Below are 26,198 nucleotides of genomic sequence, written 5' to 3' on the forward strand. Positions count from 1 at the left end.
CTGCAATAAAGGTTTGACTTTTTCAGAAACTCTAAAACCAAAAGGTTGTTTCTTACAAGAATCTCGCTGTGATAAAATCCCCCAAATGCAGATAAGAGTAATAATGTAATAATGAGTATTTGGAGCATGAAAGATTCAGCACTTCATTTTCACACAAACACCAACAAAGTGAAGCTGCGACCAATATATTCAGTTTAATTCAAACTGTACATTTCAATGAAAAATAAGTCTAATGTTTCCCTTGGTCCTGCAGAAAGTCTTCACATGATACACGTCCCGTCTTTAAAGTACTTCATGGTCTCCATCTGCTGCGTGACGGCCAAGACGTCCTGAAAGCCGGCGCTGAGTCCTGACATGTGCTGGAAATAGGCCTCCTTCTCTACCTGCACTGACAGATTATTCACCCCGGCATCTTTCAAAACGGCAGTCACCTGCACAGAGAGAGCAGTCAGCGACGGCCATTAATGTCGACAGCAGGGCTCGGCAACCTTCCACGACGCGGCCCGCTGTGCAGTGTTCTCGAGCCCAGAGTGCCAACACTTCCCTCTTTAACACAATCATTTGTAAAGGATCTGCTTTTTGCAGTATTTAAACATGTTCACTTAATTACCAACGCCTCAGTCCACTCATCCATGAATCGGTGGTGCGTAGGACACACGGGACTCAGCGCAGTCGATAGGAAAGCCTCCTCCACGTATTCTCCGTCAGCGAATCGTTTTCCTTGTTTTACTATGAGAAAACTGAGCTAAACATGGGCCCTGAAGAGAACAGCAGCAGCCTACGGTGTCCTACGAAGGACAAACAACTCAAATTGCTCTGCTCAGCAAGACGATATGCAGCGCTACAGCACCACCTAGGGGTGCGTTTCAGTCACTGCCTTAAATATAGTAAATATAATGTTTTTTGACTCTCCGAGCGTCGATATGAATACCCTCGCGTGCCAGGCATGACGCACGTGTCTGAGGTTGCCGACCCCTGACCTACAGCATTTAAACAAAATCAAACAGCAGAACTCCGACCATGAAGACTCTTTGATATGGAGTCTGCAGCTACCTGCTGTATGATCCTCTGCTCCACCACGTCTGGCATGACCTGGAGGTGGATGGTCCCTGCGATCATGCTGGCCGAATGCCTCCAGAAATGAGGGTCTCTGTACGACAAAACTCCCTCAATCTTCTCGATCTGGAAAAACAACAATAATAAATAATCCATTTAAATATCTGCTGGTTGGGGCCATTGAGGCTTTCACCAGAGTGAACGCTCAACATCAGGAACCTGAACCTCCCTCATCAGGGTAGAAGTGACTAACTCCAACTGCTAAAATAAATCAAACAGATTTTTTATCATTTTAAAGCAAAAGTTCCAAAACAGTCTCTAAACAGCAGGGAGAACGGTCAGTCTCCCGACTCCTCACCTTTTCCAGGGCATTGTTCAGCTCCTTCTCCTGCTCTGGAGGAGTTCGCAGGAGGAGAACCTCGCAGGAGTCCTTCAGCAGAGGGATGACACTGAGAAAGATGAGCGTGGCGATGAAGAGGGAGCAAATCGGGTCGGCAATCAGCCAGCCGAACTGACGGATGAGGAGGGTGGAGACGATCACGCCGACGCTGCCCAACGTGTCGGCCAGGACGTGGAGGAAAACACCTGGACGGGAACGTTGGGATTGTATTTAATCTTTCTCTCTTTTCTTTTTTTGAAGTTCTTCCGTGGAAACACGTACCTCTCATGTTAGCATTCATGCCGCCACTCCCAGAGCCGTGAGAGTGTCCGTGCCCGTGCCCGCTATGAGAGTGACCATGACCCCCGTGGCCGTGCTCGCTGTGGGAGTGGCCGTGGTGCGAGTGGCCGTGATCGTGTGACGGGCAACTTTTGCCACCGTGGGAATGAGCATGGCTGAAGGCACAGATTCCCACCAAGTTGACCAGCAAACCTCCAACAGACACCGGCTGCAGGAGGCAGAGACAGCACAAACACGAACATTTGCTGGACGCTCACATCCTTTATTTCACCACAACATAAGTGTCTGAGCACAGCTGCTCCCTATAAATGAGGACAGCTCGCATTGCCTCGAGTAAACAGGCAGCTCCAATGGACGCGGTTTGGGACTAACTATCGTCACACACAGAAATAGTTTCCAACACCTGCTTTGCTGAATATCGTCTACGATTTGTTTTGCAGTGTTAGAGGAACAAGGTTTAGTCCTATAAACATAGCATAAAGAAGGAGAACAATGTAAATACTCACAGTCAGCATGTCTGTGTTTATATTGGGAGGATCCAGCAAACGGGTGACTGACTCCACGAAGACAAAGAAAGCAATCACCATCAGGAACAGGGCGTTGATGAATCCAGACAGCAGCTCAACACGACCATATCTGCAAAAAGAACATCGTTACCTGAATGAATTTAAAGCTTAAAGGCCTTTTCACGTGTTCTTGGTGAGCATTACCCGTAGGAGAAGATCCTGGTAGCTTTCCAACGGGTCATGAGGGCAGCAAACAAGCCCAGGACCAAAGCCGAGCAGTCGAACAGCATGTGGAAGCCATCGGAGATCAGGCCCAGACTGTTGGTCCAAACGCCATAAAACAGCTCCACGAACGTGAAAGCCTGGAAAGCAGCAGAGCAACGACCCTTCAGAGTCCCGTTCAGGGCAATCCCAACTCAGACGTTGCTCCATCCTCACCATGTTGAGACACAGGAAGTAGAAGATCTGTCTGGAGTCGTATTCCTCCAGGATCTGCTTCAGGGACTCTTTAATGAACCGTGGGAGGGACTGTGAGGTGTGCTGCAGGGCGTCGCCCATGAAGTTGTACAGGGGGGTCCCTTCAGGTGAGTAACCCACCAACGTGCCCTTCTGTCCTTTCCTTGATGGAGATGAGAGAATACTGGAGGCTGCATCAGGAAAGGAACCGGGTTCAGTGCCTGCTCAACGCGCGTAATGTCCCCGCCGGCCCATCATCCCACAGCCGCTACTTACACACGATGAAGAAGATGGCGCTGACCAGCACGCCTCCGGAGAGCACGTGCTCCGTGCCGAGCTGCTGGGGCGGTTTGCTCACGGAGTGCAGCTGGTCGGTCAGCGGGCGAGTCCAGAAGTTGGCCAGCAGGAGTGCGCTGGTCATGAGCGCGGCGGTCCCGTAGCGCGAACACCTCGGCATGTCCATCTTTGCGCCGCAGACGGCTTCGGCGTAGAACTCCAGGATCATCACGGAGAAGACGATCATCCCAAATGGCAGGATGAGGGCCGACCAGGATTCTACTTTACTCTGAGGTCGAGATGGAGATGGCGTTGAGCGCCATCCGACCCGAGGAAACCCTCAGGCTGCCATTTCTCACGGGTGCAGAAAGATTTTAGAAGCGATTCCTGTTTTAGAATATCTAGAAACAACTCAACGTCTCTCCCTTCGCCGCACAACGCCAGACCTTTGCGAGCTGCGCGATGACACTCAAACACGACACCCGGTATGAACGCGCTCCGCTTCGACGCGCGGACTCACTTCCGTGGTCATCCAGAGCACGATGACCCAGGGCAGCAGCACCACTGCAGAAACCAGGTTGTCCAGGGCATAGAGGCGTTTTGCACCACCGATTTCCACGGAGAGTTTCCTGGAGGCTGTACGGAAACCCACCTTCAGACAGAGGGAGACCACCAGCAGCACGACGCCGCCCTAGTGGGAACAACAGGAAGGCATTCTAACCGATGCAGCGAACCTAAAATCCAACGCGCCGTAATGGCGGCGCTCACCTTGTGATCCGCAACCCCTAAGAATGCAATGGCAGTGTAGAGGAAATGGATGAGCGCGCTGTCGTGATGCCCCTCAGCTGGGTGGCAGGCGAGTCAAGGCGGGACAGAGACGCCGACGATGCGGAACACCGGCAATAAGCGAGAACAGAGGCGCGACTTCCTCCCTAAGCAGCAGAGGATACGGTGCTCGGCCATCTTGGCCATGAGGTCGTCGTTGTCAAAGAGGAGGAGGCAGATCACAGCAACGATGAACAAAGCAGCTCCTCGCGTCTGCACGGGGTCAGAGACAAGCAGGATCAGGACACAATCAGACTCGTCTATTACACGGTAATAACTAGCGCAGAGTCTCATGTACGACACGTTTCCTTTGTCTGGCCAACAAACACTGAGAGGATCTGTGGCCCCCTACTTTAGACGGGCCCCCCCCGGAGCTTGTGAACAGGACGCCGAGGAGCGCGACGACGACCACGTCACTGTGTTCAAAAAGCAACAGCGTCCTGCAAAAGACACACGCCGGACTTCAACCACATCAGACGCGTTTAGTGTTTAACATCAAACACACGTTTGTGGTAACATTTTACCTCAACGGCCCGCAGAGCGTCAAACCAAAGAAGCCCAGGAGGGAGACGACGCAGCTGAACACGGCATGCTTGAGTAACTTCATCCACTACGAAGGAAAGAGATGAACAACAGGAAACCGGTCACCAACGGGTACGACAGGGACAGTCAGCATGCACCCCTAAGGATAAGATCAAAGAGCATCCGCAACACATCACAGGAAAACAGCTTCCCCGATGAAGCGAGCTGGGGGGGAGGAACTCTACAAACCTGTCGTCTTGAGATGACTTTCCCAGACGAGAAAGGCTTTTGAAAGAAAAGCAGAACGACAGCACTCCTACGAAAGGGGAAGAATCGCTGTCATCAATTCCTCCGACACACAATGACACCGGCACACGATGGTTGCTAGGCGCGGTGGCGCCTAGCAACCAGCATGGGCCCACTTACCCTAGCTTTAGCGTGAAGATGAACTGGACAATGTGAACAACTTTGAGGATGTCATAAGACTCAAAGATCCCAAGAGCCTTGAGGACCTTTGAGACAACTAGTAAAGCGAGGTATCTGGTTAGCCTGAGGAGGAAGAGGAGGAAGAGGAGGAAGAGGACGGAGAGACTCCATCAGCACCGGACACAATGGAAAACAAATAAACTACGCTAAACATGTGCTAAAACTCACAATCTGGACATAGATTGCTACCTTCATCATTGTCTACCTCCTAATTTATCAATCAATAATTACATGCATGCCACTGTTATTTCTTTATTTATGGAGTTCACACTTGGCACTAAGAACATTTATTGTTTATTGCTTTGAACATTAAACAGTGAATTGTTTTAATGGTATACTGAGATTATTCAGGATTAAGCACTCAATCACTCAATCAACAAACAACATATGTAATATATAAACTGTGAAAATGGAAATGCCACAAGTCACACCTGACTTCATACGAGCTAAAAATAAAAACCAGACACAGACCTTGAGCTGGGCGTTTCGACCATTCCCAGTTTTCCTCCCGACAGGACGTTGCTGCTGTATTTCTCTTCCATTTTTAAACATCCAAATTAGACACGTTTAACGCGGAACCCATTTGCAGTTCATCACTGTTACCGTAACAGTGAAATCACCAGCGGAAACGAGCAAAGGTGCCCATTTTCCGCTGTAAACTAACTTCACACCGAACCTACAGCCGGCCGGCAGACTTCTGCGCCCGATGGCTAGCGCTAGCTAGCTAGGCAGCTAGCACCGCGGTTAGATCTGTGCACGTGGAGCGTCAAAGAAACAATGAGTCAGAGCCAGAAAAGTAACGATATAAAATCGAGTTTCAATGAAAGAGACCACAATAAAAACAAACAGCGCCTCGAATGCAAGAACAAATCACCCAGCTAGCTATTTCCGGACACGGTAAACATTTCGTGTCACGTGGGTGCTTACGTCACCCCAACGCATGCGCATTTGAAAACTATACTCCGACAATGACGTGCCCAGATTTGTTTTAGGTTTCTAATGTGGACGGATTTGGGCGCAGCAAATATAATTCATCCGGTTCCTGACTTGGTTTATAAATATTATTTTTCTGTCGAGCACTCAAAAAAGCGTTCAAAAGTTTAATTTTCATCATTTTCAGATTTTGGCAATCCAAACTTCATTCAGGCATCATGATAATAGTTAATTCATGTTTTTAATTGGAGTAGGTTGGGTAAATACACCGTGATAGTTATAAATAAAATAATTAAGGAATTAAAGTCATGATGACTTTAATTCCTTAATTATTTTATTTTCTACATTCAATGATTGATTGGTCAAAAGGGTTGAAAGTGGTGCAGGAGAGAGAGAGAGAGAGAGAGAGAGAGAGAGAGAGAAGACCTTGATAATGCCTTTCCCTGTCTGACCTTTTCTTGAGATACCATGACCGTCAGTAATCAGCTTTTTTTTTTATCAAGGTCATGACATGATAGAATAATGAATTAAGACTTTGGGCCTTCCTAAACTGCCTTATAGGTGCGGCTTCCTTGTTATAGGCAGCAGGAGCTACCATTTAGTTGGAGGTGTATTTGCATGCCTTTGGCATTTGTCTATTTACTCTCTTCATATTCCGTCTGTCCCTGCACAGCCCCAGCGCCTGTGTTGATAGTCCAGTTCAGTTTGTTGTTGAGGCGACCGTACGAGTCCACAGACTCAATGTCCAGACCCATGGCTGTTATTTTGACATTTGGGTTTCATAATTTTATATTTGGTTCCAATTTCAATCTACCTTGAAAATATTATGATAGTCTTTTGACCTGAAACTTGCTTTTATATTTTTTTAATATTTTGTGACTTTTAATCTGAGCAGCCTTGTTACTTTATAATTATGCTTAACTTGCAGAGTTGGATGCTTAGCAGCACTTCATTTTGAGGCACTTGTGATACGTTCTATCCATCCATCCACTTTTCGCTTCTCTGCTTCGTGGGTCACGTGACTTTCATATCTCAGCTTTCTATGGGCGAGAGGCTGGGTACACCTCGGACGTGTCGCCAGCGCATCGCAGGGCCACACAGAGAGAGACAACCACTCAAGCACACACACACATTAAGGAGAGTGAGCAGTTAACCCAAGTTGCAGGTTCTTGGAGGTGAAACCGGAGAGAATCCACACGCCACTGGGCCGTCGTTCCATTCATTTCTTGCCATCCAATTTTTTTTTTTGCCCAAAACGTTGTCAATTCTTTTCTCCCGCTCCACCTTTCAGTTGTTCCATGTTCTTCACACCGTTTTTCAAACATTTGTTGTAGAACAAAATGTGTTCAATGAATCATTCAGCATGATGTGACTTACAGCTCCACAAGGCAAGTGAAATGATACAAGCTGCGCAATCAATCTTGAAAATCCTAAATAATCAAAAGATGCAAGCAAAATGGTGATGCAAAAGAAAAACAACAGACAAAAGCTTTGTTTTATATTCCACAATTTATCTTTTTAAATCATGTTAGTATTGATACTTGATATAGACTGCAGTAAAGAATGAGTCAATTCTTAAGTACTTAATTAAAGCAGACTTGTTAGTTGTAGTAATGTGCGAACATGCATTTGAGAAAGGTTTGGTTTGATCACCAACAAAATGGTGAGAGAGGAATTTTAAATGGGTCCGCACAATGCAATTAGGATGTTCCGGTAATGGCCCTTGGTGTCGTTCTGTGAGGTAGAGACAAATAGATCATCAGTTATAATAGCAGATCAGAACAGACCAACGGCCGTTCAGAGGAAGGTCGTCTCACCACTATGTCTTCCTGCACGCTTTTGTCATACATGAGCCTGTATTGCTGCAAGATCTTCTTCAGGTCGACCTCTGAGCGGCTCACCAGCACCCTGATCAGTGTCTCCTCACAGGTACCGTGGCCCTGAGAGGATATCAGGGGCGTGAGTGCTCAAAGCTGGACTTACGCACGCACGCACGCACGCACGCACACACACACACACCTTCATGGCGTCGTGTAGCCTCTCTGCAAAGAAAGCAGGTGGGCTCCAGGAAGATTTCACTAAACATCCAAAACAAAGTATTATCAATGAACACAGGTATCGTTGTGTTGGTACGCAAACATCCTACACACCGTGTGAAAAAGGACACACTATTTTGATTTTGTATTTTATGTGAGTATTAAACACTGGTCATTTAGGTATTGGAGAACATTTTGAAACATTAAATACAGAAGTCAGTTACAACTTGCATTTAGTGTTGACTAACCCTATCCCTTTGTTTCGTGATACATTTAATTTGAAGGTCCAACACAGTTTAGTATGAAATAAACACACAAAATAAAGAGCACATCAACCTTTTACAACTGAAAAAACACACACGTGCGTAAGCCCAACTTCCTCAGCCTAATTTGAACACCTCCTTATTTTAATTGATACGTATTTTACAGCATGTTTCAGAATCTTTGAACCAAGTTCTGCGTGAAGTTCTCCTTACCCATGTCAGTGAGACAGTCTTCAATGTCTCCTTGCAGCTCCAGGCTCAGGGCTACAGGGAGGGAGTTGTCACTGATGACCTTATAATGTTGGAATGCTGGAAAACAGGTGTTTATTGATAACTGATCTCATTCTCAAACAGAAAGCAGGCGTCTCCTCCACAGTTAAAGGAATAGTCAAGGTGCAAGAAAATAGCAGAGTGACTAAATAAGCAATGAGCTGGACTGAAAAATGTTTGTTATTACTCTGTTATTACAACAGTCACTGCTAGCGTTCTATGCTATTTATTTTCATGGTTGCCGTCACCTGCCCCTGCTTTCCTCCGCAGAGGGCTCTGCACACCCCAGTGAACATACAACATGGACAAACAAAAAGTGACACATACACAGTGTTCTGAGGAGAGTGCAGTGGATTTATTTGTGCTCGTTGATTCTATCCCTCTCATCCAACCATAACCGAGAATGATCCCGGACATCAGGTTTGCAGCGCAAAGACGTTTCCTTTGAAATGTTAATTCCTTACATTGATGTGAGGAATCAGCTTGATTTTGCTCTGTGCCATTCCCACACCAGTGGGTGTGTTTCTCGTGCTTCAATGTGGTTTTACCCGCTCGTCCGGATGTGTGCGTGTGCGTGTGTGTGTGTGTGCGTGCGTCTTTGCTTTGGGCTGCCCTGCCTACCTGAATAGTCCAACCTGAGAAGCCGAGTCGTTCACACATTTCAAACACTCACTCTTAGAAAGCTGTGGGCCGCTGCGCGTGGTCAGGATGTCGATGAAGGCACACACGTCGGTGCCGCTGGTATTCTCGCCTGCATTGTACAGAGTCTGCAGGTAAACGGACGGAACATACAATTACATGTTAATATTGATCTCTTTAGCACGTTTCACAAATGAATCCAACCATTTTTTGTAAAGTTACATTTTTCACGACTTGAAATGTTAATTTTTCCTGACTTTACCTCGGCATCCTTTTTAGCCAGATCCTTGTCGACGCCAGTGGAGGCGGGTCTTGTCGCTTTCAGCATGGCCAGAAGGGCCGCGGTGAAGTCCCCACTGGTTTCATCCTTGATCACTTCCTCGAGGTCTTTCTTGTACTCTGGGGAACAAAACACACGTCAGACCTCAGCTTGAGCAGGAACAACAGCAAACAGAGGAACTGTCCCGGAGGGGGCAAACCTTCTTTGAAGACCTTCTTGATCTCTTCAATCTGTTCATTTGTTCTTGTTGCCAGAACCTCCACTAAGACTTTTTCATCTGTGCCGAAATGCTGATTAGATAAAAGTATGAAGAAATCAAAGCAGTCGTTTAAAGATAAAACATTTGTATAGGATACAAAAATAGGACACTAAATAGTTCTTTGTATTTGTAAGCATCTATTGATTGGGTTTATTTCTCTTTTCTGGAAAATCAAAAGAAGTTTGAGCTTCAAGTACTTCTGGATAAAATTAATTCATACCGTTTGTCATTATTTGATCTACCCTTGAGGTAGAACTGTAATGAAAGCGTTGCTGCATCACACAGTGACTGTAAAAAAAGACGCCTGCAGGTCTAAGAGTGCGTTACTGCTGCTAAAACCACTTGAACTGAATTCTGAACAAGAGTGTGCAGAAGTTCAGAAGTTGCTTTTTTATGGTCTCGGGGCCCTACGGATGAGAGAAGACTTCAAAAACATTCGACAAACTGCTGCAATGGATTATAACAACCCCCTTGAACGGAACAGTGAAGTTAACAGCGGCATCGAGAGCAACATTTGTGAACATGGAGATACTAGATTTGCACCTTTGTGGCCTTCCTGAGCAGATGGGCGTCAAACAGCGCCGGCGTCATGAGCAGAGCCAGAGACACGTCTTCTAAATCTGACGAGAGGCTCGACTTCAGCGCTTCGTGCAGGCTCTGCGACACAAATGAAGGCGTGGCAACACTGCACTGCAGTTCATTATAATATAATACATGTATCTTTATCGGCGACCAGAAAGAAGGGTGAAACAAATATGTGCTGTGGTTTATATATATTTTGTTTGTTGGCAGGACTGATTTAAATGGAACATGGAACAGGAAAGAATCAATTTGATTGTGATGCAGATACAAATAAAGGGGCGGATTCAGTTCATCTGCAGAATTTGGGGAAAGAATTGGTGTCGTAGTTTGAGCATGTTTCGAGGAAGGTTGAAGAAAATCAACCCCTCATGAATCCATCCCTTGTTCTGGATCTGCCCATCCTCCTCCAATTGTTTGTGGAAATCCATCAATTAATAATAATGACGACTTAAAAAGCAGCAAACCGTGAAAAAATGAGCGTTTCTTATCTTTACACAGGAAACGGATCACTGACCTCGCCAGTAGACGCTTCATACACTACTTGAATCTTCTGTCTCTGTTCATTGCTTCTCATAGCCAGGACAGAGATGATCACATCCTCGTCCACATCTGTGAAGGACAATTAGATTTGCCTCAATTTCCCTAAAGCACTGGAGCACAGACTCCAGGTCAGCAAGGTGGAGTCTTGAAATAGTAATCACAAGCCTGGAAAATAACTCAAGCATGAGAAAAGAAGCTTGTTCGTTTCAAAAAGGCTTTAAACAACCGTATCCTCTGGAAACGGTAAAGAAAGGCAAAGAAGGTGCAGAGTACTTCAGAATACTCACTAAAACAATTCCAAACAACCCAACCATGCAAGCCTGAGGTTATTTCTAAGATAACTTGCGTGAGCAGACACACCTTTACTTTTAATTGCGTCCTGAAGAACCGAAGAGTCACGGCTGGCATTGAAGTTGGGATATGGGACGACTGTTCCGTAATACTTGGGCTTCTTCTCACCCCTCACCTACAACAGCAGCAGGAATACGTCATATTATTTGTGATTCTCTTCAGCTTCATCACAGCTCAGTCCGAGACGGAAGCCGGAAGAGAGGGCGATAAAGACTTTGAGCCAAGCTGCAGGGGTTACCACGGCTACAGACGGCCGTCACTCAGGCATTCCTTTAAAAGCCAAATGTGCTGCATGTCCGATTATAGATTAGTGTTCATTCAAAGCACGGAAAGATTGATCGAAATAAACATGGAACGGAATGAAAACCATGATAAGCAGAGCTGCAGTTAAGCAACAGAGGTGTTCTCCATGTTGCTGCTGCATTATCTGATACTCACAGTGACGGTATCATCATCATCATCATCATCATCATCCCTCCTTCTGATATTATTGACAAGTTTCTTGAAGAAGGCCATTTCGGATTGGCTGGCGATCGACGAAGAGAAGCAAAACCACTGTGGAAATAAAGAATGAATTCGGTTTGAGTATTCTTCCTCAGGTCGAAGCACGCAACAATAATCACCTGCGTTACCGGAGACGGCTGACACACCCGAGCAGCTAAACGTGTGCTGGTTTCCCTCTGCCCATCTCTGTACAGGTTTATTTTCCCCTGCAGAGGATCAGCCAATCGTCTGCCACCCCTCAGAGACAGCGTTCCTTTGAAGGCAGGCCGACCGGTTGGGCGACTCTTATGTTCACGTGGCCTGAACGCTTCAGTCAAACAAGTCAGACCGAGACGCAGGAAGCACTGGCAGCAGCGCTGGAGGAGACTTCTGTTCACATGAACCTGTCCCCCCCCCCCCCCCCCCCTGCAATCAGCTCATTCCTGTCACCTGCAACTCGCCTCTCAATCAGCTCTCACACATCTTATACTCTGCTCAGTCCTTACATCTCTGCCAGGTTGGGGGGGGGGGGGTCTGAGGGCTGTATATGTGGCCTTTAGTGAAGGGCAGGTGAAGCTTCATGAAGATTTGAAGCCTTTCATCAAGTTGGTTCACTGCAGCTCCAAGCTTCTTTTGCTCTACGAGGTCCTCTACTGGACAAATGATGTATAACAGGCAGATGTATCAGTTGACGTCAATCTGAATTTTGGTATTTTGCATGGACAGTGAATGTGCTTGTGTAACTTTAGGGTAGGGGCAGTGAATGTAGCCGGTAGAACATCGCGACGATTGAATGATTTCACACATCTTTTAAACCCTTTATCCTCGACAGTGATGAATGGCCTCCAATCACCATGACAACCAGGTCTTCATCTATTTGACATCTTTCTCCTGAATAAAGACAAAATGAAAACAAAACAGAAATGTAAATGATCACACACCTTAAGTTGTTACATTTGTAAAGTTAATCACATTACTGCATTAATATTGTTACATTTCTGAGTCAGCTGGTCTTGGTCCCCATTTTTTATAGTCCTGTTGTTGTTGTACCCCAACTCTCTGGCACAACACAGACTCTTCACCTTCTGCAAAAGCAAAGAGAGATAGATATCAGTTGCATTGCACAATCAACATGAATTGTGCACCTACCCTGCCTGTTTTTGGATTTCATTTTCTGCCTGCCCCCGTGTGGATTTGTCTGCCTGGTTGGTCCAATGACCTGGATTGTGAACTTTGCCTGTCTCCTGGAACTTGTCTCATTGCCTGTCCTTGCCCTGATTTCCCTGCTGGTTTGGACTGACCACCTGTGTTTGAACATGACATGCACGTTACTGGATTCCCTTCTCCTGTGGTGCTTTTGGGTTCTCCACCCCGCTGAGTGATGTCGGTCCTCGTGTTGCATTATATATCATTGCTGCATTTGCTTTACAATATACTGTATGGTATGTGCAACAGGCACATTACAGGACACACAACAGCAAGTCAGGCAAATTACCTCAGTCCATTGCGAAGTTTATTCGGAAAAGTGTTGTACTTGAGCAAATTGTGAAAGAGGGCTGAGCTAAGAGAGACTTAGAGAGAGTTTCTGTTATCGGAAATGGTGTGAATAACACGCTGCACATGTCCAGAGAAATGTTTAGTATTTTTCATACCCCCAAATAAATCAGAGAAAAAAGAATACAGCGTGACTGTCAGTTTCTTCCACCAGAATTCAACTCTACCAGTCAACTTGATTTAAAACAAATAATTAAACAAAAAAAAGCAACTTTGAGCGTCTAGAAAAGCGCTATACAAATAAAATGTATTATTATTATTATTATTAATAACCTTATTGTAGAAAAGAAGAAGAAAAATGTCCCCACGAGGACCAAAAAAAATCTATCTATCTATCTATCTATCTATCTGAAGAGAATCATATCACAACAGACAGCCACAATTCCAGTTAAAGTTTGGACACTGTAAAATGTCCAATAAAATCCAAGTGAAATGTTTGCAAATTGTGTTCAGTTATTCTGAACACAATTCAGAATAACTGAATCAATTCTTTATACAATCGGGTTTTACAGGAGCCATTCCATGGATGATGTCTCATTGATTCTCCATATATTGATTCAATCGGGTGTTTTCGTTCATAGACAAAATTTCCCAGTCTTTCGTTGCTCCAATAAAAACAACAGCTTTGAAACGTGTTTCTTTCTATTCAGAATAAGAATAAATTTACAAAAATCTAGGAAATTGAGGTGCTAAAACAAAAATATTTGTTATTTTTACTGTTTTCAACAGACTATTTTTCACATTGGATTAGCAAACAATGACATTCTGTGTTATTCGCATATTACAGTGTCCTAACATCATTGGAATCAACAGGGAAAAAGCATGGACCAACAAACGTCATTCATTGATCTTAAATGAATCGAGACAAAACATTTTTTACAGCGACATATTGTGAAACTCCATGAAGGTTGAAGGTTAGAATGTTGCAAATGTTCATCTGGTTTCGTCTCCAGCTATAAAATAGCAGAGTCTGAAAGATGACCACTGTTATCTTGGAGGGGGCCCTCTTCCACGGCCTCGGCCCGGCCCTGGTCCAGGTCCTCTTCCCCTCGGGGCCCGACTCACTGGCTCTCGAACGTTGGGGTTGGGTGAAGCCAGAGTCACGTCTCTCTGCAGCTTGACACCTCTACCGGCCGAGCCCGGCTTCACCTTAGTTGGTTTTGTCTCCGGTTCTGGTGCCTTTTCTGTTTAGTCGGGGGAAGTCGATGTTGAATCAGTTTCATTTTGTAGCCTGAGATTTCTAAATTCACATGATCAGAGCTGTTGAACATGTTTAACGTGAAACCATGAAAGAAATCACAGAATATCAAGATGGTTGTAAAACTCTGAACTAGTGAAGGATACATGGAAATAATACTTCTTTAAAGAATAAAAACTGAAAACACAGTTACCATGGGCTTGTAATTAACGTTGTCCTTGATACAGTAGCATTAATAGTCGGGAGTTGACTGACCAGGCTCCGGTGGAGGGGCAGGCGGGATGAGGGATCGGTTTGGCAGCAGATCCTCCAGGTCTTTCATGACCTGGTTTGTGCTGTCTGTGTTGTTCCTCCTGTTCTTCTCTTCATCTCGAGCCTGAACGCGCGCACACAAACACACACACACACACACACACACACACACACACACACGCTCCCTAAATCAGCTGGGCATCACTGGAGACTGTTTTCAGCTGAAACCTGGTGCTCTCGTGAATAGTAGTGACTAGTGTTGCTTCCGGTTCTCCAGCTTCCTCATACAGTTACAAACATGCAGTATACTCTAACGGACTGCAGGTGAGGATGTGAGTGTGAATGGTTGGTTTCAGCCCTGTGATAAACTGGCGACTTGTCCAGGGTGTACCCTGCCTCCTGTCCAAAGTCAGTTAGATCTCGTTGATGCGATCTCGTTGTTGTCCAAATGTTCCTACCCAGCAGAATGCATCTTAATAAATATTTTTGTTGCACACAGCTTGTACATCATGTGTCAGCAGACCTGTGATTGTTGATTTAACTGAAATGATCAGATATGACAACTATATCATAAATTAAAACAACGTGGTCTGCAGTTCTGTAGCAGGACCCGCTGCACGTAAAGAGACGCTGCAATATTTCCTACTTACCATCTGCATTTTCTTCTTCAGCTCCATGTTGGCGTTTTGGTAGGCCTTAGACACGGAGTTCAGGTAGTAGATGGCCAGACTGTCGGAGAGAAACGGCAGGAAGTAGAGTTTTACATGTTACAACCTCGACAGCTTCAGTTGTGGCACATGTGAGCGTCATTCAGTTTGAGATATAGCACATGTTCGCATGACACGACTGACAGGATGCTCATCAGGGAGGAAGTACCAGATCGTGTCGTCTAGGTTTAACTATTTATAGGGAGCTCATTGAAATGCTTCAAAAAAACAAAAGTCCGTCCCAAGGGTTGGGAATGGGAAGAAGACTCTTCATTGTTGCCATGGTCACGCAGCACACAGTACACACACACATACACACAGTGAAATGTCGTTTACACCCTACAATGGGTCCCCTCCAAACAATCCATGTTTAATATGTAGAGGCCCTGTGACATGCCCGGCATGTCTGGAGCAGTTTGGGGGGGGTCGGTGCCTTGCTCAAGTGCCCTAGAGGTAGACTGGCCCCTCTCCAGCCACCAGCCCATATTTTTGAACCGATGACCCTCCGGTTCCCAACCCACCGAGCCGCTGCCGCCCCGGGTTAGAGCACATTTCCAGTGACGAGTGGCGGTCGCGTGAACTCACACCATGAGCAGCACCGCTGGAATGATGAGGCCTGGGTTGGCTGCATAGCTGAAGAGCGTCCCCATGAAGGCAGGCAGGTCCAGATCAATTGTCTCCATGATCACATCAAACATCTTTTCCTTCCCACTGCAAACACGCACACGTTGAACGTCAGCATGCAATTTGCACACGCGCCTTTTCCAAATAGGCTCAAATGACGCGATCGTTTTTTTGTGTAAGCGCCACTACCTGAAGGGCCCGCAGTCAAATGAAGGTGGCAGCGTCATGATGGTGTAGACAACAGGCAACAGACTGAGGAAGAGGATGAGGAGCAGCAGACCCATGTAGAAGTTGTTGGACTTGGAGGCCTTGAAGACGCGCTCATGGGGCACGTTAGTGGCCATCACAGCCCAGCACTGGTAGTACATGGAGCTGAGCAGGCGCAGCACGTTGATGCCGACAAGCCCAGGAGCATAGAACGCACCCATCCTGAAACACACCACAACACGCCATTGGTGTTTGTGGCGTACTCCTCTAATTCAATATGCTACGAAATCATATTCACAGTCAATGATCAAATTGCAATTCCCAAATAGTAAAAAAAAAGAAAGTCAAATTGATTTGTCCACCTACGTTGCACATATTAAGTGTCTTTTATGTAATTTATTGTCATTCATTGTCATTTTACATCTGTGGTGTGATTTATTGTAAGTTTGCATCTGTGGTGTAAAATATATATATATATATTTTTCTAATGTTATTTTGCATCAATTGAGTTATTGAATTTTGGTTTTATTTTTATTTGTATTGTTAAATGTCGATGATTTATGTACGAAGGACTTTCAACGGAAACAAGACCGCAAGGGCTTTTTAGAAATGCTCCTCTTAGACAGGATGTTACTGTACTTGTACTGTAATACATACCACTGTTTGACTGTACTTGTACTGTAATACATGCTACTGTGTGACTGTACTTGTACTGTAATACATGCTACTGTTTGACTGTACTTGTACGCTAACATTCTATCTAATAAATATATTCATCATCATCATCATCATCTAAAGCAATGAGATATATTCTCCATTGCATTTTCACATTTGCAGCATAGAATTCTAACACAATATCATATATCTTGTAGTAAATAAAATAAATAACAATAAAAGTATCCAGAGCGCCACAGCAAGGTGATACACAGGGTGTAGCGGGTCGTGACCATTTAATCTAAAGCGATGCTGATAATCCACAGGGACCGGCTCCAGTGCAACCTGAACCCCAGGGCGTAGCGTTGCTATTGATATCTTCTGTGCACGGCGATACTGGATATGCATGCAGCAACACACACCCACGCATGTAAGCTCGCACAAACGGGCACACACCAACAACTGAGCATGTGGAACGAACGCATCAAAATAAAGTTGGTACCATATCATCCCTTGATTGAAGACCAATCCGAGTACGTTTCCGCTGATGTCAAACTCTCCGTACGATGGCTAAGAGTGACCACAGAGAGAGATTAAAAGCTTCAGCGAAGCTTCAGCAACGATAGCGTTTCACCCACAGTTTAGGATACAAAGAACTAGATGTCAGGTAAGCTGCTGGGGTTCACCTGCGACATAAATAATAATGGCAGAGCATTAACATGCAGTCAATTGATGTCTTGCAGAGTGGGAAGGATAAAGCATATTTTATAAGATATTATGTTTTTTAAGCCTCAATAAATGGGAAAGTCTGGATATATGTATATATATATTTTGTATCCAGACATGTATCTGGATCGTTGTCAAATTTAATGGGATCTAATTTAGACCAAGACCCATCTTCAGATTTTTTTTTGCTCAAGATCCATCCAGCAGTTTGTTCCGTAATCCTGCTAACAGACAGACACAGAAAGACAAACGCCATCAAAGGCATAACCTCCTTCACAGAGCTAGCAAAATGGCAAGATGTTCAAATTCCATTTGAATCCATGTCTTCAGCTGGCGGACTTACAAATCCAGCCTCCAGGTCCCAGCACCAGCAGTAGTTGAGGAAGCGGACGATCACCGCTCTGGCGAAGTCACCGATCAGGATAGTCAAGTAGGTCACCTGGATGTCTGACACGGTCAGCTTCACAAACTCCTGGAACAAGTTCGGGAAAGCAATCTGGTGAAGAAAAGCTTTGTGCCGCAGTTTGTCTGACAGCATGGCAGCTCCGCACAGTGCTAAGAGGAACCGCAACAGCAGCACCTAGAACTTAGAGTGACATCTAATTATTACTATGCCAACAGCAGTCTCCCAGCATGGCCCTCTGATGACATCGGCAGGGTTCATGGGGGGTGGGGTGGCCTCTGTGTCGTTAAGCAGACTTGTGTAGTTGGCATAGTACTCCTTCATTGCCCAGATGGAGGCGTTCCTGATGGACTGCTCCTCTTTCAGCTGCGAGGCAGAAGGGAGTCAGTCCGGTCTTTGCGCAGTCAGAGCAGTGGGGGGGGGGCAGATTCGCTGAACGCAGTCGTCATACCTTGGTGTTGACCTCGTCAAACAGGGCGAACAGAAAGGTGTAGAGGTTTCCCAGAAAGAGGGCAAAGATGCGTCCGAGCTGCCACTTGAGGGCGATTCTGGGATGGTAGTCCTCCAGCTCTGCAATGGTCTCGAACAGAGGAGGACACACCAGACCCAGCAGAGACATGATAATCTCCAGCTGCCCAGCACACAGACACACCACCATGACGCACACTTCACAGGGACCATGTCTTTCGACCGATCGTACCCTTCCCACCACAATTACCTCGTTCTTCTCGTACCAGCTGAGGTCATCCCGGTTGGCGAACTCCTGAGACCTCTTCACCACGAAGTAGATGAGGTATCCGCTGCCGCCAAGGCTGCACAAGATCAAGAAGTTAGCCAGGACTCTGAGGAACCTCCGGAGGTGGATGTTCTCGTCTTTCTGGTTCTCCTGCTCATCCACAATGGACTCCTGTTTTTGCAAACCAGGAATGACTCTGACTGTATTTCCGGTGCAGCAGGGAGCTGAACAAATGGAGCTAAAGTTAGATCTGGCACGCGCTTCCTGTGAAACGGCTGCCACGCTTACCTTGAAGCTGGTGGTGATGGACGCGTACTTGTTGTCAGCAGTCTCTGCATTGCCTATAAGGTAATCCCAGCTGGTGAACATCTTCCAGGCAAACGTGAACTCACTTTCATCTCCGTCTCCGCCACCGACATCTGCGTTCTTGGCCATCCTGAAAAAACAAACCTTCTGCATGGGGCCTTCTGAACAGTGTCAAAATGAACTTTGATATTTGCATTGTTACCTGGTAAATGCACATATACACAACTGTTTTAACATTATGTCTAGGCCTAGCTTGAGTTCCCTAGGGAACGTGCACTTTCAACAAGTGCACGTTGGGTAGGCTGACGAATGGCGTTCTAACCGTTTCAAACTTAGATTCTTGGCAACCTGAATGAAAATCAGGTGCACTGGGCTAAACCCCTGAGCCGGAAGCAGCTGCAGACTCACGTGCTAATCACGACCATCAGGCTGTAGCCGAAGGTGCCGATCCCAACCATGAGGTAGGACAGAGGCAGCCTGAACTTCAGCAGGCCGATGGTCCTCTGGTCGTTGTAAAATCCATAGAATAGGACGGAATATTTGCAGTAGCCCTAAGAAAACAAGGAGGTGGTGAATTCAGCAATACGTGTGGGGCAAAAAAAGAGTTTTAGATCACAGTCGATCTGGCAAGACTGTAAAGCTGAGACCTGAACCTCCCTGTGGCGGTTGGCATTGTAGTATGAAAAGCAACTGCCACCGTTTTCTGTCATGCGAAAGGAAGGTAAGAAGTGTTTGATTTCTCTTGCAGGTTACTAAGAGGTGGGATGAGACTGACGTTGAAATCCATGAGGACGGAGTAGTCCTGAGCGGTGTCCTGCTCCGCTCTAGGCACAGTCTTCCTGGGAATAGATCCATAGGGAAGGCCCATCAGTACCTGGCAAAGAAGATGAATATACAGACTCATATGATAAAAGAAATCACATTTTTGTCCTTCACCCAGGAAGACCCAGAACTCTACAGTGACCTTATACATTTTTGTTTTATATGATTCACTGTTTTTTAAACGTATTTTTAAGCGATATTTTCTTCATTTTTCTTTTTCTTTTTTTTATGGAATAGTTTTTTTTTTATACCAATGAAATAAGATGCTTCAAACTTAGAGCTTTTAACCAGGGCTTTATTAATATATATACCAATATACCAATTTTAAGAGCAGATTTAAATTCGATTTAAATCATCTCACCTCTGGGATAACAACCAGTCCAAAGGTGAAACCAAAAAGGACCAGGTTCATGCCGTACATCCAGCGCAGGAAGATAAAGTAAGATGCCACCGAAGACCCGAAGTGACCTGAGGATATTGAGTAGAGATATTTACGCTCAGCATTCACCCACTCAGCATTCACCGACTCAGCATTCACCCACTCAGCATTCATCCACTCAGCATTCACCTACTCAGCATTCATCCACTCAGCATTCACCCACTCAGCATTCATCCACTCAGCATTCATCCACTCAGCATTCACCCACTCAGCATTCATCCACTCAGCATTCACCCACTCAGCATTCATCCACTCAGCATTCATCCACTCAGCATTCACCTACTCAGCATTCACCTACTCAGCATTCACCTACTCAGCATTCACCCACTCAGCATTCATCCACTCAGCATTCACCCACTCAGCATTCACCCACTCAGCATTCATCCACTCAGCATTCACCTACTCAGCATTCACCTACTCAGCATTCACCTACTCAGCATTCACCCACTCAGCATTCATCCACTCAGCATTCACCCACTCAGCATTCACCCACTCAGCATTCATCCACTCAGCATTCACCCACTCAGCATTCACCCACTCAGCATTCACACACTCAGCATTCATCCACTCAGCATTCACCCACTCAGCATTCACCCACTCAGCATTCACCCACTCAGCATTCATCCACTCAGCGTTCACCTACTCAGCATTCACCCACTCAGCATTCACCCACTCAGCATTCACCCACTCAGCATTCACCCACTCAGCATTCACCCACTCACTCGTCTGTTTTTTCCACACAACAGCACTGCTGCAAGAAGACAAGAAAACGTACTCTCCACCTCTTTTATCTTCCTCTCCCAGGGGATGCAGGCAGTTCTGAAGTTCTCAAAATCCCTTTGGAACTTGATCCATTTCTGGCAGCATATATATAAAAATAGAGAGATTACAGGAGGAATATGCACACGATCAAAAAGAGAAGAATCAAACATGCAAATTGGGTGCCTGACCTTTGCCATCATCACTTTGTAGGCGTACCATTTTCTGCCTTTTCCTTTTCCCAAAGCTCCTTCAAACTTGTCCACAAATTCTTGAGCCTCCCTGGGAACAAAAAAGGAGAGACAGAATTCAGGTTGAGGAGCAGGAGCTGGATCCCGGTAAAGGTGTAAGGCATTACTTTAGGTGTGTCAGCCTCTTCTTCATCCTCCATGGCTTGTTCCTGATGTTCGTGATCAGCTTCTTCTTCTCCTCCACCTCCTCCATGAGCTTGGCCATCTCTCCTTCTGACATGGACTCCTCCTCTTCATCTGAGTCAGAGTTGGAATCAGAGGAACTGGGGGAGAAAGGGATGGGAATTTGTGGAGGCGACGTCTTTCTAAAGCGAAAATAAGAATCAGTCGTATCTGCTCCGGGCAGCACGGTGGCGCAGTGGGTCGTGCTGTTGCTTCACAGCAAGAAGATCCAACTTGCGGCCTTTCTGTGAGGACTTTGCATGTTCTCCCCGTGTCTGCAGGGTTCTCTCCGGGTTCTCCGGCTTCCTCCCACCACCACAAACATGCTAATTAGCTGAATTGTGTGTGTGTGTGTGTGTGTGTGAATGATTGTCTGTCTGTGCGGCCCTGCGATGAACTGGCGGCTTGTCCAGGGTGTACCCCGCCTCTCTCGTAGACTGCTGGGATAGGCTCCAATAGATCCAGTGATTTGGGATTAAGCGGTAAAAGATGAATGATTGGATGATTGGATGTATTTGCTCTGACCTACCTGTCATCCTTCTTTTTTTTCTTCTTATTCTTCTCATTGTCCTTATCTTTTCCCTTATCTTTCCCCTTAGCATCCCCCTTCTTGCCCTTACTATCTTGTGCATCATCCTTCCCTCCTTTCTTTCCTCCTCCTCTCTTCCCCTTCTTTCCTTTATTGTCATCGCTGTCCTCCTCATCACTGTCCAGGGCTTTGCCTCCTTTCTTCTTATTGGCTGCTCCTCGTTGCTTCTTCTTGGGTGCTTCATCCCCGCTCTCACCATCTTCATCATCATCATCACCACTTCCACGCTTCTTGGACTTCTTGTTTCCTCCCTTGCGTCTCCTGGGAGCTTCGTCTTCCTCCTCGTCTTCCTCCTCGCTGGCTGCTTTTATACCCCGGCCTCTTCCCTTTGCACCTCCTCTTCCACCTGCCTGCCTCCTTTTGGTTCTCCTCTGCTTGAAATCCTCTAGATTAAGATCAAATAACACAGTAGATTAGACTGAAGAATAATTATTTTATAACACAGTCCAATTACCGGTAAATCTTTTATTCACTCACCGTCACTGTCATTCAAATCTGCGTCAATCTCAATCCCGACTGAGGAAGAACACAGAAGGAACACTCAACAGGAGAACATCTGCACTATGAACTACCACTCATCAGAGTCAGTTAAAGTTTTTATTTTTCAGTCTAAAGAATATCTTTATGTCTGCGTTGTGAGTCGGGCAGACTGGAGGAGGTTGCAAAGCTCATTTGGGTCACAGCGACAGCAGGGAAATGTGAGACGACCCAAGAAAAGGTGGTTTCACTCAAACCAGCCTCCTTGATTCTAGTTTGTATGCGATTTTACATGCTGCATATTAAAAAATGCAAATCATTTCATCCCATGGAAACACTTCTGCAGCCTAATGTCCATGATTACGATGTAAATGCTGTTAAAAATGTTCCACTTTTATCCTATGCATACGTGATCAGTTCATCAAGGCATGAATCATTACTGTAAGAAGACACAGTCATTTCTTCTTGTTGTGTCATGAAGTGTAATAATTTCATCATCATCATCATCATCATCATCATCATCATTCTCATTTCTTATTTGAGCAATTTCAGATGTCAAATAGAAAAAAGATCTAATGGATCAATACCCTTCCAGAATCACCCGCCTGCTGCTCAACCCAGTCTTGTGTGTGTTTATTTATTCATTCCATTCATTCATTTTCCAACCGCTCCGCCCGACACCGGGTGAATTTATGTATTTATATATCTTTTTTTATTTAATTTCCTTTATTTTTAAGTAAGGGTAACAAAGATAGAGCAGATAAGCAAGCACAGCACTGATATTAAACTTGGTAACTTTTCCCCACCAATCACAAGGATTGGATGAATGTATTATTGTGTGTCATCCATGCCCAGGCCCATACACACGCACACACACGCACACACACACACACACACACACACGCCGGCAAAGAACCAAAGAGAAACATACCCACACTCTAAAGCAAACGCTCGCCACAGGTGTGTGAGTCTTGATGTCGCACCATTGAAGCAGTCGACAGTCAGTCTGTATAACTTCATGCTAGTTTTGTTTCTATTTACGTTTCTGCTTGCGGGAAAAGAGTCTAGACTCACAGAGTCTGCATCTCTGGCATCGAGGCAAATGTAATGCTGTCAGTGCGGCGAGAGTGTAAAGAAAGGACTTTGTGTTCATGAATAAGGAATCATTGTAATGAATGAATGAATGAATGAATGAACCATGAACCATTACAGATCATTAAAACCCACACAACCTGCATCACTGATGTACGAAACGGATACTCACCGTCTTCCATGGACGCTGTATCACGTTTTCTCGGCATGACATATAGAAATAAAAGAAAATCCCTCTGTCCTCCGAGCCGTCTACAGCGTAGCCCAATCGACCCCAGCAGCAGGTCGGCCGACCGTGTCGTCACTATGACGACTGCTACGCGTTACCCGCTTTCAACACGTGCACGTTGGGTAAGTGCAGGATCTTGTGAAAACCAGAGCGGACCTAGCAGGCCTGCAGTGGAGCCGGGTGTCCTGCTGGGGTTTCTCTAACTGGCCAAAGGACCACACTGTAGACACTCTCACTCCTTGTGTTACCTGAGACAAAACACACACACACACACACACACACACACACAGAGTGAGAGAAGAAGACCAGACGCCCTAAACATTTAATGACGGTTTGGGTTTCTCTCGCTTTGCCAAGGGTAAATGCCCAGAGATGACCTTGAAGCTGCAGCATCTTTCCATTTCACTGTCTTGGAGCCCAGAGCAGCAGGTCTGGAGTCAGCCGACCTGCAGCACGCGTGTGTGCGTGTGTGTGCGTATAGCGCCGGAAGCCTTATGAAGCATCATAGATGCACACACGCATCGCAGCCTCATTGAATAATGCAACAGAGCTCATTTTACGACTCCAAAGTGATTCCATTACTCGGTTGCGTTCCCACATGACACCTGTTTATCCAGCGGGGTGGCTTCCCCTCGCTGGCTGCTCAGAGGGAATAGACGCAGCTGGGGCAAATGCATAAATGTGTAACGTGCTGCCCAACACCAAAGGAAATTCAGAACTTCTCGTACCATATCCCCAGCGTGACTGTAAATTTCATTTTGCAATCATAAAGTGACAATTACATGAGACTGGCCGTGCATGATTAATGCACATGAGGGTATAAAGCACATGCCTTTACCCGATGTTGGATTTGAAGCTTTTACATTTGAGTGGTATAAACGTTTTATTTTCTCACCTCATACCTTTCAAACGTCTGAACCTTTAGGGTTCGGTGTTCTGCATGGGCCAGGTAGGTCAGGGTCACGTAGTGGTAAACGCTGTCGCCTCGCAACAAGAAGGTATCGGGTTCGAATCCTATCTCTGTGGAGCTCTCCCCGTGGGTTTCCTCCCATCTCTAAAAACATGCAATTTAGGTGAATTGATTAGCCTAAATTGTTCGTAGCGTGTGCGTGTGCGTGTCCGTGCGTTGTGTGTGGCCCCGCGATGCACTGGCGACGCATTCGGAGTGTTTCAAGCTATGATTGGCTCGCGTGGTGGATGTACTGTATGTAATGCCGTTTCCCAACCCCCTTGTTTGTGTTTTATCTTTTCCTTCTCATTCTTTCCTTCCTTTTGCACATATAATTGTATTACTGATTTTATATTCCTCACTGTTAGATTTCCTTCTATTTTTATCTCTGAAGATGTGAATGTTTTGTGTAATGTCGATGGGGGAGATCTGTACAGTGAGTTTGTACTGTGCGTTATGTTAATAAAGCAATAAAAAAGAAATAAAAAAACTTTATACAATGCACGTTCTTGTTGTGCCACCTAGCGGTCATGCACTGAACTGAACAGTTCTTAATGTTAAATTAGTATCATGATTAAATGAGCTGATTCACATGTATTCAAAGGCCATGATCATTTTCAGAACATATTCCTGGAGACACCAGATGAGTACTGAGGTGTAAAATGATTCATTTGAAAGCAAGAAGGTCCTTGGTTCAATTCCACCTGGGCTCTTTCTGTGCTGAGTTTGTGCGTACTCTCCGTGGGTTCTCTCCGGCTTCCTCCCACCACTAAAAAAAAGCAACTTGGGTGAACTGGTCACTAGTCTAAACTGTCCGTAGGCATGAACGTGAGCGTCTCTGTCTTTCCGTGTGGTCCTACAATGAACCGGCGACTTGTCCAGGGTGTACCCTGCCTCTTGCCTGTAGGCAGCTGGGATGTAGGCTCCATCCTGTGACCCAGATTCGGATAAGTGTTTCAAATCGTTTCGTCTTCAGAAGATGAAGGAACGAATGGCTCGAGGATGAATATCTCTCAGGACCAAACAATCCCACTGTCAAGTTATTTCTGTAAAGCAGCTGGATACAGATCCCACACAAATATGTAATTTAATCTATTAGATACGGATGATTAGCTTGATCTGCCGCAAAATATAGATTTTTAGAGAAATATAGAAAGATTTTCATAGCAAAGTTAAGTTCTAACAAATAAACCAGATGCATCTCTCCCTGAATCCACACCAGGGTCGCCCGCAGCTCCATTCTTCCAGAGACGTTTTGTGGAAAGTAGTTTTGTCTAATTCCGCTAAGAAGCACAAACTCTTTGGTAGAGGCATAAACGCCGTCACATAAACATCAACATGAATTCAAGTTAGGAGATTACATCAAGTCTTCCCCTTGTGTTTTAGAATTTATAAACAACTTTGAGTAAAATCAAGTCCAGATTTCATGCAAGATGAATTTGTTTGTGCGTAGAGCCAAAACAAATCTGATCAAATTAAGCGATGGTTGGAAGTTTGATTTGTTTCTTTGTACGCAATTGTTGCTCCCTTTAATGAGGCGTCCGTAGGTATCCGACACAATAAAGCCTCCTACACTCATTTTGTCTCTGAGGGAACAACGTTTCTTCATGTGCACCACTT

General features: G+C 45.5%; 3 protein-coding genes across 3 annotated transcripts; all 3 read right to left on the reverse strand.

The window, feature by feature from the left end:
* Positions 1 to 186: 186 nt before the first annotated feature.
* On the reverse strand, positions 187 to 5,348 carry slc30a5 (solute carrier family 30 member 5). The gene is made up of 16 exons (XM_068752804.1): positions 5,278 to 5,348; positions 4,747 to 4,869; positions 4,570 to 4,636; positions 4,323 to 4,408; positions 4,151 to 4,238; positions 3,924 to 4,011; positions 3,742 to 3,818; positions 3,494 to 3,664; positions 2,974 to 3,262; positions 2,680 to 2,888; positions 2,446 to 2,603; positions 2,242 to 2,371; positions 1,718 to 1,943; positions 1,415 to 1,641; positions 1,054 to 1,182; positions 187 to 431 (listed from the first exon to the last, which is right to left on the reverse strand). Exons 1-16 carry the CDS (start codon positions 5,346 to 5,348, stop codon positions 261 to 263), a joined length of 2,310 nt encoding a protein of 769 aa, XP_068608905.1. The 3' UTR covers positions 187 to 260.
* Positions 5,349 to 7,238: 1,890 nt separating this feature from the next.
* Positions 7,239 to 11,834, reverse strand: LOC137908309 (annexin A1-like). Its single transcript, XM_068752698.1, has 12 exons — positions 11,583 to 11,834; positions 11,398 to 11,514; positions 10,969 to 11,074; positions 10,583 to 10,677; positions 10,030 to 10,143; positions 9,427 to 9,517; positions 9,210 to 9,346; positions 8,982 to 9,075; positions 8,252 to 8,347; positions 7,759 to 7,817; positions 7,557 to 7,679; positions 7,239 to 7,473 (listed from the first exon to the last, which is right to left on the reverse strand). The coding sequence occupies exons 2-12, from the start codon at positions 11,473 to 11,475 to the stop codon at positions 7,417 to 7,419; spliced, it is 1,050 nt and encodes a 349-aa protein (XP_068608799.1). The 5' UTR covers positions 11,476 to 11,514; positions 11,583 to 11,834; the 3' UTR covers positions 7,239 to 7,416.
* Positions 11,835 to 12,933: 1,099 nt separating this feature from the next.
* Positions 12,934 to 23,593, reverse strand: tmc2a (transmembrane channel-like 2a). The gene is made up of 20 exons (XM_068752617.1): positions 23,573 to 23,593; positions 22,309 to 22,347; positions 21,772 to 22,216; positions 21,188 to 21,343; positions 21,021 to 21,111; positions 20,846 to 20,927; positions 19,993 to 20,099; positions 19,585 to 19,683; positions 19,218 to 19,360; positions 18,792 to 18,939; positions 18,486 to 18,674; positions 18,219 to 18,398; positions 17,975 to 18,133; positions 17,708 to 17,836; positions 17,141 to 17,208; positions 15,967 to 16,206; positions 15,739 to 15,864; positions 15,097 to 15,175; positions 14,450 to 14,570; positions 12,934 to 14,180 (listed from the first exon to the last, which is right to left on the reverse strand). The coding sequence occupies exons 1-20, from the start codon at positions 23,580 to 23,582 to the stop codon at positions 13,984 to 13,986; spliced, it is 2,808 nt and encodes a 935-aa protein (XP_068608718.1). The 5' UTR covers positions 23,583 to 23,593; the 3' UTR covers positions 12,934 to 13,983.
* Between the last annotated feature and the right edge of the window lie 2,605 nt (positions 23,594 to 26,198).

Source organism: Brachionichthys hirsutus, chromosome 19 (assembly GCF_040956055.1).
Source record: "Brachionichthys hirsutus isolate HB-005 chromosome 19, CSIRO-AGI_Bhir_v1, whole genome shotgun sequence".
In the NCBI taxonomy this organism is placed as follows: domain Eukaryota; kingdom Metazoa; phylum Chordata; class Actinopteri; order Lophiiformes; family Brachionichthyidae; genus Brachionichthys; species Brachionichthys hirsutus.